Here is a 13,900-nt window from a genome sequence, read left to right as displayed (position 1 = left end):
AACGATTATTTCTGCAGTCATTTAATCCATTTGTTTAATATTTATTAAGTAAATATTTCCAGTAGTAGTAGTGGTGGTGGTGGAGGTGGTCATGGGACTAGCTCATGTTATATCTATTACCCATTTTATGGGTGAGGGAGGTAATGTCTTACCATAGGCAACATCAGTTTTGAAATGGGCTAGCCAACATTTTATTACAGCCAGTAGTTGATTTATATGCTGTTAGACTTCATTTAGGAAAAAGGACAATTATAATTCAGACTGGTAAGATAGGAACCTTTGAAATGGTAGTCACTTAGATAGAACTAACTCAGACAATAATAATAATTCACAATTATAGAGAATTTTGCATTTTGCTAAGAACCTTCCCAAGAATGATCTTGTGAAATAAAAGCACATATAATTATTATCTTCATTGTACAGAGGAGGAAGTGGGGGCGCTATCCAAGGCAGTATTTGAACCTAAGTTTCTTGGCTTCAAGTTCCACACTTTTATTACTATACTGTGATGGCAATTGCCATTATACAAAGCATCCCAAAAGTCTTAGCGCACTGTTTAGCTATTAAAGCTTTTAAACTGCACTAAGACTTATGGGATAACCTGTATTTTCAACATACTTGAAATTTAGTGTTACTTTATTTTCAGTACAGTATGGAAACGGAATTATCTCTTCATTTGGTTCTTATCTTATGAGGAGATTCAGCAGTCATTCAATAAAAATAATTGCTTTTTGAATACATACATCTAGTCATTCAACAAATTTTTTTTTGTTTTTTTTTTTGGAGGGCAATTGGGGTTAAGTGACTTGCCCAAGGTCACATGGCTAGTAAGTGTGTCAAGCGTCTGAGGCCAGATTTGAACTATGGTCCTCCTGACTCTAGGGCTGGTGCTCTATTTACTGTACCACCTAGCTGCCCCCATTTAACAAATATTTCCTGCTCAATGTAGTGGATGCTTAGCCTACGTATTGGAGGAAATGCAGAAATAAACAGGATAGAAAGTCAAAACCTGAATCTAATACTTCATTTTCTTTCTTGTCTTTTTAATTTAAAACAAAAATTTTGTTTTTATATCAGTCATTTCTGGATATAGTCCCTGGTCTAGTCTTAAACCCTCCCTCATAACAATAAAAGCCACAAAAAATCGTTAAGACAAAACAACTGATGTGGTAGCTTCTGGGTGTGATAATGTATGCAACCCTTTGTCCAAAAATTCTCTACCTCTCTGCTGAAATGAAATTAGATTTCATTAAGTAATCTCTAGAATCAAGACTCATAATTCTTTTTTTAGTGATCTTTTTATCTTTGTACTTATTGTGTATATTATTCTACTGATTTTGCTTATTTTATTCTTCATCAGTTCATCTAGGTCTTCCCATTTTTTTCTGAATTCCCCATGCTTTTTATTTCTTCTTCCACTACACTCATATACCACAATTTGTTTAGCAGTTTCCCTAATCAGTAGAGGCCCATCTAGATTCCCTTTATTCATTATCCAAAAAAAAGTCTGACATGTAATACATCTCTATGTCGTTTATCTGGTTTTATTCTATGCCAAAGCACCAATCTGTATTTCCAGTATAATGAATCTGTATTTCTAGTATAATAAGAAAATTTGTTTGACAGCATTGACCTGTAGCTAGTCAGATGGAAACATTTTAACCATCCCATTGTATGAACCTAAAAGCTAGAAACCATGGTATAGAATGAATGAAAGATGTATATCTTTAAAAATCAGCCTGAGGTATAAGGTAAATACAAATTTGTACTCCTTTATAGAAAAGATAATGGGAAGAAAAATGTATTACACAAAATTCTAATCATTTGATCTGTTCTTTTTTTTTCATTCCAGATATTTAAAGCAAGTATGCAAAATAAAATCAATCCTCGACCTGGAAAGGTAAGATATTATTACCTATACCCTGACCTGATTAATAGTCTGATAATGTCAAATGAAGCCTAATACCAGTATGAATGTCTTGACAGGTGGTGATATATAGTGAACCCACTTTCAGTGGGAATTGCTTTGAAGTGTTTAGTGACATTCCTGATTGTACCTCTTGGAGCCTGTCACCAGTGATTGTTGTAAAAGTAGTTCGAGGATGGTAAGAAATGGTGTTTTAAATTCTTCACAATTATCTATATTTTTATTGTCCTTTTTTTTCCCATACTTCCTGTCTATAAAACTTTAAGGTGGTTGATCCATATGATTTCTAAGTCTCTTCCAACTATCTCATGATTTCACAAAATCCTCCTGGCTCTACTTACTCTTTCTGTGATGAAATTTATCATCATAAATGTCATGTCCTTAAAATATATATGGACTGAAAGTGGCTATTCAGTGAATATTCAAGATAATTTTGATCAACAAAATAGTATTTTATTCATACCCAGTTATATATTCCTACATTGTTTGTAATTGGACCATGCAGTTAAATTAGATTTGTTGGGGAAGAAAAATATGGTTTATCTGGTCTTGTTGTATGCTAAAACACCAAGTTGTTATTTCAGTTGTGTTTGAATCTTTGTGACCCCATTTGGGTTTGGGTTTTTTTTTTCTGTTTTTTGAGGGGCTTTTGGCAGATATACTGGAGTGGTTTGCCATTTCTTTCTCCAGATCATTTTACAGTTGAGGAAACTGAGGCATTTTACAGATGAGGAAACTGAGGCAAATAAGGTTAAATGACTTGCCCAAAGTCACACAGCTTTATAAAGGTTTGAGGCTAGATTTGAACTCAGGAAGATTAGTCTTCCTGACTCCAGGCACTGTGCCACCTAACTGCCCTACCAAAGAGAGTTGTTTAAAATCTTATTTTACTTGCTATCTTTTCCAAGAAAAGTTAGTTTTCATTTTTCAAACCTAATTTTTTTTTTAAAGCAATTGGGGTTAAGTAACTTGCTCAAGGTTACACGGCCAGTTATTTCTGGGTGTGGTACTAAGTATCAGAGTCCGGATTCGATCCCAGGTTATCCCGACTCTGGGGCTGGTGCTCTTACTCACTGTACCACCTGGCCGCCCCAAACCCAATTTTTTTTAATGAGACTTTAAAGTAACCTTGAGGGAGGAAAAACTTTGCCAGCCTACAAATGTTTTTCCAATCCACTCTCCTTGAGGAAATGTGCAAGTAATTGAATGAAGAAAAGGAAGTTTAAAAAAGATCTAGCTAATTGTCTAGCATCAGTACTCATCCTTTGTTGCTGTTGGTGAGCTTGTTTGACGCATCACTTTCAACTATTTTCTGATTTGCTTTTTTCCATTTGAAATGGCTGAGATACTTTATTTGGTATCTCTAATATATGTAGGTAGTGTCTGTATCTATCTTACATTTCAGAGATAGCTTCATTTGAAAAAAATAAGTTTTATTAATGTTTTTTTGTTTTTAATTAATTTATTTTTAGAAATATCCCTTTTTCTCCCCCTTAAGATTAATCCTAACCAACCCACTGTCCCTGCCTCCTTGTAACAAAGAAAAAGAGAAAAAAAGTTCTCAATAGAGTCGCTGCTTTTAAAAATGTATGTAATGTTCTGCCCCAGTTGTACCCTGCTTTTCTGTCACAAGGAAGTATAAATATAGCAATCTTTTTTAAAAATAAGATTTCTATTTTTGTCAATGAAAATACATCTTCTGTCCATCTCACCTGTCCCTTGCCTTTCCCTAATTGTAGTTGATAATTTTGTTGATCTGAGTTCTAAAGTCTTTCAGAGTTGATTGTCTTTACAGTAATGTTGTTTAAATTGTTCCTCTGGTTGTGCTCATTTCACTTTGTATCAGTTTATACAAGTCTTCCCAGTTTCCTCAAAAATCATCCTCTTTGGCAATTTTTTTTTAAAGCAATTGGGGTTAAGTAACTTGCTCAAAGTTACACGGCCAGTTATTTCTGGGTGTGGTGCTAAGTATCTGAGCCTGGATTCAATCTTCAGGTCATCCCGACACTGGGGCTGGTGTTCTTACTCACTGAGCCACCTGGCCGCCCCTTCCTTTGGCATTTTTTATAGCACAATAGTATTACATTGCATTCCTTTACCATAAATTGTTCAATCATTCCCAAATTGATGGGCAACCCTATATGTCCAATTCTTTGCTATTATAGAAAGGACTTCTATGAATATTTTTGTACATATGAGTCCTTTTCCTTTTTATTTGATCTTTTGTGAGGTATAGAACAAGTAGGGTTATCGGAAGGGTTTGTTCAGTTTAATAACTTTTGGGCATGATTATAAATTGCATTCAGAAGGGCTAGATTTGATCACAGCTCTGTCAACACTCCATTAATGGACCTGTTTGTCCCGCCTCCCTTCTAGCATTTATCATTTTCCTTTTTTGTCAGTTTTGTTTTATATTAAGTTCTTGTTGTTTTTAATATAATTTACATTCTGTGTTTTCATTTTTAAACACTGATGCTGTTTCCATGTGTTTGTGCAGAAAACATCACCAACATTTCATTTAACAGTGTCACTTGGTGTTTCAGCTAGAAATTAATCAGACATATTTTTCTTAGTGTTTATAAACCAAACCAGAATGTTTCTGAAAAGTGGAAATGTCAGAACCCAACACATAGCATATATGTCTGCATAAACACAAAAGAAGAAAAAATAGCTTTCTTTGGCTCCCTGTTAATTGCAGATCTGTATTATCTGGCCCATTTGTAGTGAATTAGTAACTACAGTGTTCTCATGATAACCTTAGTCAATCAGTAAGCCATTTATGAAGTGGCCCTGTATGTCAGCAACCATCTTAGGTTCTGGATGTACAAAGCCATAAATGAAAATCTCTTCTCTCAAGGAATTTATATCCTTTAAGGGTGTCCTAATATACCCCAAGTTTCTAAAGCACATTCTGAGTCACCAGAAATTAAGTTTTAGCATCAAACTAAGTTTTGATGTCATATATAGGAATGTATTTGTTCTTTTATTTCTCCACTCTTCCAGAAGATATTTCTATCAATTCAGATCGGCAAGTGTTCTGTTATTTATATACTTAGGGAGTTTTTGAGGAGCCTCAGAGGTTCAGTGACTTCTCCAGGGTCACACAGCCAGGAAATGAACTTAGGTCTTCCTGACTTCAAGGCCAGTCTTCTAATAACTCTATTATAGTTCTTGCTCAGTTGTAAATACTGTGCTGTTCTAACTGTTCAAAAGATGCTATCAGTGCATGCTATAAATGCCAGTCTTCCATTATCTAATACATTCCCTCAGTATAACACAAAGAGTACTGTCTGTCTTTCTTCTTTAGCTGGATTTTGTATGAGAAACCAAATTTTGAAGGGAACTCAGTTCCTCTCGAAGAGGGAGAATTGGAGCTTTGTGATCCCTGGGGGATGGAAGATATTCCAGCAGAAAGTGAGGAGAACAAATCTGCTAAGCCCCTGGTGATTGGTTCAATTAGACATGTGATAAAGGTAAGTTAGAGAAGAATCCAATTTTAAGGAAAATTTCCACATTAATATTAGCAGCTCACATTTACACAGTTCTTTAAGGTTTATACGACAGTTTGTGTACTACAACCTTGTGAGGTAGACATTGCAGAATTATCTCCATTTTACAGATAAGGAAACTGAGGATCAGAGTGTTTAAGTGATTTGCCCAACTAGTAAGTGTCAGGGCCTGAATTCAAAGTCAAATCTTTTTCACCTCCAACTCTAATGCATTGACTACCACTTCTATATGGCATAAAAGTGAGTGAGGAAATTTTGGATTTTTCTTTTTGGAAGCAGTCATGGTTAAATGACTTGCCTGGGGTCACACATCTAGTAAGTTTCTGAGACCAGATTTGAACTCAAGTCGTCCTGATTCCATGGCAGGTACTCTATCCACTGTGCCACTGATCTGCCCCAGCTTTGTATCATTCTTGTGAAACTTATATGTAATTTTTTTTTGTCAAATATTTATACATTCTAATTATTTAAGGAAAACAAAAGGAACATTTCCATTCCTATTCCAAGTGAATAGACTTTTTTTTAATAATAAAATTTTTAGGGGCAGCTAGGTGGTGTAGTGAATAGAGCACCAGCCTTGAAGTCAGGAGGACCTGAGTTCAAAACCTGGCCTCAGACACTTAACACAAAAACTAGCCATGTGACCTTCGGCAAGCTGCCTAACCCCAACTGCCCTCCAAAAAGCCAAAATAATAATAATAAATTTTTTTTTTACCAGTAGTCATTTTATTTTCCATCCTCCAGAATATTTTTTTTTCTGCAAGAATACTTTGTTTTTTAACTGTTTCATGAAAACAAGATTTTGTTGATTTTTATTTGTGTGCTGCTTGAATTTTGGCTACCTCTGGTATTAAGAATGTCAAATACAAATCAAATGACTAATTCAGATTTAAGATTTCCTGTAAATGTGAATTTGAATTTTTGAGACCACCTTAGACATTGAGTGAAATTTCCAGATGTTTTGAGTCAAATATCTTGCTCTTTCCTTAGAATTAGCCTTAGAATTTATTATAGTTTTAATATCTCATTAGCACATCAGTGGATATGTGATCTTACTAGTATAGGTTCTAGTAGCTTCTTTACTTTTTAACACAGCAATTAGTGTTGTCTTTCATTTGGAAAAATGCAAATTCCAAGTCTTGTTGACAGAGATATTTTATGAGTGTCTTGGAGAATACTTTGTAGGCAAAGGGCATATAATTGCTAAAGAGCAAAGACATGGGTTTCTTGGCTAAAGAAAAGCCCCCTTGATGTGGGTTCCTTATGCTTCCCCTCCCATCATCCCAATAGAACATAAGCCCTGAAAAATCTGACTTTTCTCCCTGATCTGTATGTGGCATCTTTGACATGTGAGTGAAGCAATTGCTCAAGCTCCATTGATGCACAAATACTACTGCAACTTGGACACAGCATTTAAAATGAGAGAGTGAAAGCAGCAAATGCTTGCTGGAAATCCACGCATAGTTTTTATCCTTATTTTAATTAGTTGCTATCTTTTAAAAAAAATGAATTTGTAGTACAACTAAATAGGTAGCATAATTATTATTACATATGAATGTATATTTTTCCAGGATTACAGAATTAGTCAGATTGACTTATATACAGAACCAGAAGGGTTGGGACTTGTAAATTCCTACTTTGATGACACTGAAGAAATGCAGATGTATGGTGCAATGCAGAAGACGTGTTCTATTAAAGTGCATTGGGGCACGTAAGTATTTAATTTTAAGTGCATTCGTGATTAAAAGTGATTGTGTGTATGTCTGTGTGTGTATTTTGAGAGGAACTCGGGTGAAGTTGTAACAAAAATCCACACCTCTGATTACTATTCCCTTTATTTTTAAAATGATTATCAAGTTGTCATTTGAGAAGATAGAAAATTCTGGAAATTTGGCATATAGGACTCATAAAATATAAGAGTTTATGTATTAGCTTCTTTTATTAACATAATATATTGGAGGGAAGAAAAACTCCATTTATTCTAATGTGCTTTCCTTTTTGATTAAAAAATTAATTCTGTTTTATTTTTTATTCTGAATTAAAAACCAAAAAAGGAAAACATTTCTGTATACTTAGTGGAATAGAAAAAGAGGATTATATATGAAACCACAAATTTCCATTATATAAATGTTTGCTTTTAAAAAAATACACATGTTTATGTATATATACATGAATATATATATGAATCTATAACATTTAATGTTATTTTCAAAGCTGACCTGCTTACATATTTTCCTTCTGAACTACTTTCTTTTTCTTTGCATTTAAAAAATACTTCAATAACTCTTTTTTCTTCTTTTCTTGGTAACATTACTGTTAACTTCCTTCTTCCCTCTTCTCCAGATCCTACCTCCTGATAAAGACAGACAAAATCCTCATAGCAAATAAGAATAAATAATCAAGCATAACAAAACTGCCTATTTGCTATTTCAGAAAATGCCTCTCTCATGCTGTACTTTGATTACATCATTTCTGTGTCATGGGAATAGTTATTGGACTTTTCCATAAGGAATAGTTGAAATCTGAGTATCAGAGACTAGTTTTTAGTGATATGAATACAGAGAGTTCACACGGTTGAAATCAAGGGTCCAGGCCCTCCTCCATACTACCCCATCACCCAAAAAAGACAGAATGTTATGGGGCAGAGGAGGCCTGGACTGGGAGGAATTTGAGGACAGAGAGTTTTTTTTTGATCTGGAGGTGAGCTAGTAAACATTTTGATTCCATAAAGTAAAAGTTCTTCATATTATATATTTCAGTCAATTAACAGATATTCATTACATGCTTCCTATGTAAAGCTCAAGGAGCATGGTGATTAGTTAGTTGGCCTCTGAATGAGGGGCACCTAGGTGGCACAGTGTATAGAGCACCAGGCCCGGAATCAGGAAGACTCATCTTCCTGAGTTCAAATTTGGCCACAGTTACTTCCTGCCTATGTGACCCTGGGCAAGTCACTGAACCCTGTTTGCCTTAGTTTCCTCATCTGTAAAATGATCTGGAGAAGGAAATGGCAAACTACTATAGTATCTTTGCCAAGAAAACCTCAAATGGGGTCATGAAGAGTCAGACACAATTGAAAAACAACTCAACAACAATAACCCAGAATGAGAAAGACCTGAGTTCAAATTCTGCCTCTGACATGTACTGGCTGTGTGACCTCAGTCCCCCAAGCCATTCTCTAAGATTATGAGGTACAAAGCAGTTGGGGATTTACATTGAAATAGGGAGTTTTCTTTTTGTTTGTTTGCTTTTTTCTTTTTGGAGGGAAGAGGGCAGGGCAGTTGGGGTTAAGTGACTTGCCCAAGGTCACACGGCTTCTAAGTGTTGAGTGTCTGAGGCTGGATTTGAACTCAGGTTCTCCTGACTTCAGGGCCAGTGCTCTATTCACTGCGCCAACTAGCCGCCCCCATGAACAGAGAGTTTTCCTCACCAGGAATTCTCTATATCAGTGTAATCACAGATCTGGATGCCCCTAAAATATGATTCACTATGACAGGAATTGAATTTTCTTTATGAAGAACAAATAAAACATGACTCTTACTTTTAAGGAGTTTTTAACCTAGTCAGTAATTAGCTTTATATGAGACATCTAGGTGGTGCAGATACTAGCTGTATAATTTTGGGTAAGTCATTTAACCTTTTTCTGCCTCAGTTTCCTCAACTGCAAAATGGGGATAATAACAGCACCTACCTCCCAAGGGTTGTTGTGAGAACCAAATGAGATAATATCTGTAAAGCACTTATCACAGTGCTTGGCACTTAGTAGATGCTATGTAAATTCTAACTGTTGTAGTAGTCGTAATAGCAGCAGTAGCAGTCGTTGTAGTGGGTGTGATAAGATATGCACACAAATAAATACAGTACCAATAATAATATAAGTAAATAGGAGTAACAGTGCTAGGAGATCAAAAAAGAGAGAGATCCCCTCTCACCTGGGTGGTTCAGAAAAAGCTTTATGGAAGAGGTAGCAACAGTACTATCATTTCAACCGTAAAAGATGGATAAGGCACCAACAGGTGGTGATAGGGAGTTGGCGCATTGTAGAATAGTCTGTTTGACTTTGTAAGCTAAATGGAGGCTCCCCGAAGTACCCTGACATGCTTTTGTTCCTCTTCTCTTGCTTAGTTCTCGTTCCCTCTCGACCCCTGTGTACCTAAGTGTCGAGCATGGGCCAGCATCACCAATATGCAAGGACCACACTCTATACACCTTTGTTTTTGACGTAGGGTTACCTCTGATGCACATAAATGCTTAATATTGCTCTAAGGCAGTTTTTACTTCTTTCTAACTGTTACTTGTTGTGTCTGTTAGGAAAAACTGAGAGAACCCTAGTCAACATCTTGGCCAGTTTTAAGTTTTTCTGCTCTCCCTGACTTAGGTAAATAGAGTTGGGGCTAATCATTCTCATCCTGCCCTTCATTTATGCATTGATTCATTCCCCAGCTAATGGAATTTCTTTACCTGTGCCAATTGTCACTTTGCTCTACACAAGTCTGAGGGAGTTGCCTTGAGCATTGAGAGATTAAAGGATCTTACTCAGTCACACAGCCAGTCTGTGTCTGGGACAGGATTTGAATTTAGGTCAATTTGGGTCCAAGGCCATCACTTTATCCACAGTGCCACATTGCCTTTCATAAATATGCACCCTCACAGTACCAAATCTCCCCTGACTCTGGAAAATCTTTAAGGAAAATCTAGATGCCTTTAAATTATTGACAATTTAGTAGACCTCATTTTGATTTTTGATTTTTTTTGAGTGGCCTTACCTGATAAGAAAGCCCCTTTGTCTTTGGAAATACTGTGTTAGCTAACATTGAGAGATAGTTTTCCAAGGTTTGATAGTCTCAGTCCAGTCTTCTAAGAAATAAATTTACTGGGGGTGGCTAGGTGGCACAGTGAATAGATCACCGGCCCTGGAGTCAGGAGGACCTGAGTTCAAATCTGGCTTCAGACACTTAACACAAAAACTGGCCGTGTGACCTTGGGCAAGTCACTTAACCCCAATTGCCCTCCAAAAAAAAAGGCAACAAGAAATAAATTTGCTAATAGTCTAGCCCAGTTGACTGGAGGAAATCAAAATTTACCTAACTCAGTTTCCATTTCATTTATAACTGAATGTAGTTTTTTAAAAAACTTTTATGTTAAGTCCATAGCTTATCAATCTTTCTCACATTCTTCACCTGAAGTGGTAGCATGCTATTACTGGTTAAAGATCCCTTTTTATGTACAGGACCATTGGCTATAAAAATTAGAAGGGAACTTTAAAATGTGTCTAGTCCAACCCCCTTATTTTACAGATAAGGAAACTGAGGCCCAAAGAGGTGGAGTCACTTGTTCAAGAACAGATTGATATAATAGGAAGAGCAGCTGCCTTGATTCCCATGCCAGTTCTACAATGCTCTGTGTTACACTGCCCTTATAAAACTGCCCTGCAAGATGAGAGATACTCCATATAAATTTTAATTAATTTTATCTAGACAAAAACATAAAACTTGTTTTTTTAGAGAAAAGTTTAATATGATTTTATGTCATTCCATTGCTTCTGCACCGAATTATATGAGGCAGAGTACGACTGAATTGATTTTCAATGTGCCTGATCCTTTGCAGCCCAGTAGGGTTTTGTGCCTTTGGAGTCACCGCTGTTACGAATCTTTTTGGAACTATCCTCTTTTGGAATTGCCTCTTGGGCCCGGGCCACATTCTCTTGAATAATCTAATTGGAAGCAAATCCTTATTATCTATGGATGGGTTTATATTTTTGAAAATAGCCAAAGGTTGTTTAGAGACAAAACTGGTAAAATAGCCTGGCCAAGCTAGGATATCCTATTTTCAGTTAAGGTGGCACAGTGAATAAAGCACCAGCTCTGGAGTCAGGAAGACCTGAGTTCAAATCTGGCCTCAGACACTAAAAACACACACACACAAAACTAGCCATGTAACCTTGGGCAAGTCACTTAACCCCAATTGCCTTCCAAAAAAGCAAAAAAATAAAATAAAATAAAAAGGGAGTCATAAGTATAAAATAATGAAATTGTATTTCTTGTCCAGCTCATTGCCTAATCCTGAAGGCCATTTGTAGAGAAAGGCTTCAAACATGTTTTAACTCACATGGAATTGCCATTTGGAATAAGTGAATAAGCTGTTAACTTGGCAAAACTCATTCAGGTCTAGAAGTACTTGATACATTATTATTGCTACCGCCTCTGTTTTAAAGCTTATTAATTTATAGATATATCTTATGAGGTAGTAAAAAAATAAACATTCTGGGACAGAGAGGGGCAATGAACCTGTTATTTCTTTGGTAGAGAGAACTCACACATAAGAAAACCAGTGCAAGTTGACATTTGCCCCCACAATCTATAGTCCTGGGGAGTTGCCTGGAACACTAAGATGTAAAGTGACTTGGCCAGGGTCATGAAGCCAGTGTTTTCAGGGGCAATACTTGAACCCAGACCTTCTTCCTGGCTCCTAGGACATCCGTTTCTCCACCATAGGACACTGCCTCTCATAACCCCGTACACAAAAAAAACAGTACATCGTGACACTAATTAAAACAGTACAGTAAGATACTTGTTTCTTCCCCTGCTTGGGTTGTGATTAGCAAATCATGTCAGAACAGGATTCAAGAAAAGTGAATCATGCTTAAAATATCAGTTTTCAGATTCCAAAATCCACCCATGGTTGGACTTCTGTCTAAAAATGTATTTTTACATTAGCACCTGGCAAGCTTTGGTGAGAAGGTTATCAAATATACTAAGAAGGCAATTTGGGAAAAGAAGTCTTTTCAGACTTCAGATTAATTTTGGATAATCATAATTCCTAATGATTTTTGCTCCTTCCAACTTTGTTATTTTGTGGTGGAGAGCTTTCAGTGAGAGACTCCCTCTTTGCGTGCAGATGTACAAATGAGTGACTACTTTGCAATTTCTAGAAAAGCCTGGGGCATGGAGTGGTTGGGGCCTACCCAGGGGCCACCAGCCAGGATGTGGCTTCCTTCTCCAGGCTCACTCTGTATCCACTTCACACTGTTAATAGTTCTTAGCTTTTGCATGGAAACCATAAACCTTATCAGAAATTAAAAAGATAAACTTTTGCCCTTGGAATTTACAGTAGGAAGAAAAGAGTTTCCTAGGGGTAAAAATTTAGGAGTCATTCATTTGTAGGTTATGCTGTCAGAGAAATTTGCCATATCATTTATGATGAATGTTAGAACCAGTTATACTAAACTAGACATTTGCTCTAGCAGTGACGATGGGATGCTTCTATATCATTAAGACCTCTGATAGTTTAACAACAATTTCTGAGGCACTAAAAGCATGGCTTTTGTGCTAATAACAAGATAATGTAGGTTGAAGTTACAACCTTAAATCTTGTCTATCCTGAGACAGAGCAAGGCTAACAAAACTTAAGGAAACTTCAAGAGACTCTACCCTTGGATTATATTTTCTTGTGGTTTAGGTGTGTACCTTTTAAAATGATTTTGTTAAAATAACCGTGCAGAAAGGGGATTAGAGAAACTATTTCAAAGTGGGGTCTCTTTAGATTTTCTACTTCTTTCTCTACCACCTTTTCTTCCCATAGCTTCCAACATCCCATCCCCCCCCCCCCTTTTCTTTTACTGACAGCTCTTTAGTGGGATTCTGGTTGCAAATCCCTGAATTAATAACAAGTTACTGAGTCACCAAAATGTATGTTGACAAAAGCAGCCAGGAAAAAAAAAGCGCCCTTGGGCCATGGCAGAGGAAAGGAAGCCTAGAAAGGGGGAGGACAAAAACTATTTTATGGCCAAAAGTATTTACTTTAAAATAATTTCCTGTTAGTGGAACCTACCAGGAAAAAAATGTCATAGAAGGTTTATCAGGTGGATTGATCATTCAACACCTGTTGAACCAAGGTATGTAAATGATTGCCATAAAACCGAGCTTTTTTTTTTTTTAGAAGTTATCAGAAAAATTGGGTGAGCCCACCATGGATTCTCCTAATAATAAGTAGATATTCTGTGTGTGTGTGTGTGTGTGTGTGTGTGACTGTTAATCAAAGGCTCTTAAGAGGAGGTTTGAGATCAGTTTTAAAAACAGTATTTCAGTATAATTGATTTCCTATACAATCTGTGCATTTTGTTTTATGCACTAAAAAAAAAAAACCAAAATTTTGAGAAGAGTTCAGCAGGTTTCACTTGGCTGCCTAACGGGTCTATGACACATAGAAAAGTTCATAAACCTTGATCTCAATGATAATGGGAGTCTTGTTATGCCCCTTTTCTATGGCAACCTCAGCTTTTCAAACCGTAGCTAGAGCCCGGAAGTTAAGAACGAAAAGCCTCTGAATCTCAAAGTTAGGAGTCTGAGAATCCTCATGCTGAGGTGTGTGACCAGGCCTTCAGTCTGAGTATGTTTAGAGCAGGTGTTAACCTGCATTGAGAGAGGAAGTTCTTCTCCAAAAGCTCCTCATGCTAGTGAAATCA

At 36.5% G+C, this 13,900-nt stretch overlaps 1 protein-coding gene across 2 annotated transcripts in view; it reads left to right on the top strand.

The window, feature by feature from the left end:
* The window catches only part of CRYBG1 (crystallin beta-gamma domain containing 1), a 273,376-nt gene that overhangs the window by 212,680 nt on the left and 46,796 nt on the right, over positions 1-13,900 (top strand). For both annotated transcript variants that reach the window (XM_069077114.1, XM_069077115.1), the window contains 4 exons: positions 1,853-1,900; positions 1,987-2,105; positions 5,235-5,400; positions 7,008-7,147. In XM_069077114.1, coding sequence (XP_068933215.1) covers positions 1,853-1,900; positions 1,987-2,105; positions 5,235-5,400; positions 7,008-7,147 — 473 coding nt within the window. The remainder of the gene's footprint in view (positions 1-1,852; positions 1,901-1,986; positions 2,106-5,234; positions 5,401-7,007; positions 7,148-13,900) is intronic.

The sequence above is a fragment of the Petaurus breviceps genome, unplaced genomic scaffold, assembly GCF_028583685.1.
Source record: "Petaurus breviceps papuanus isolate PSGF00001 unplaced genomic scaffold, PetGlider_PUasm1.0 90977, whole genome shotgun sequence".
Classification (NCBI taxonomy): Eukaryota; Metazoa; Chordata; class Mammalia; order Diprotodontia; family Petauridae; genus Petaurus; species Petaurus breviceps.
Note: the sequence above shows the minus strand (reverse complement) of the source record. Positions and strands in the feature narration are given on the sequence as shown.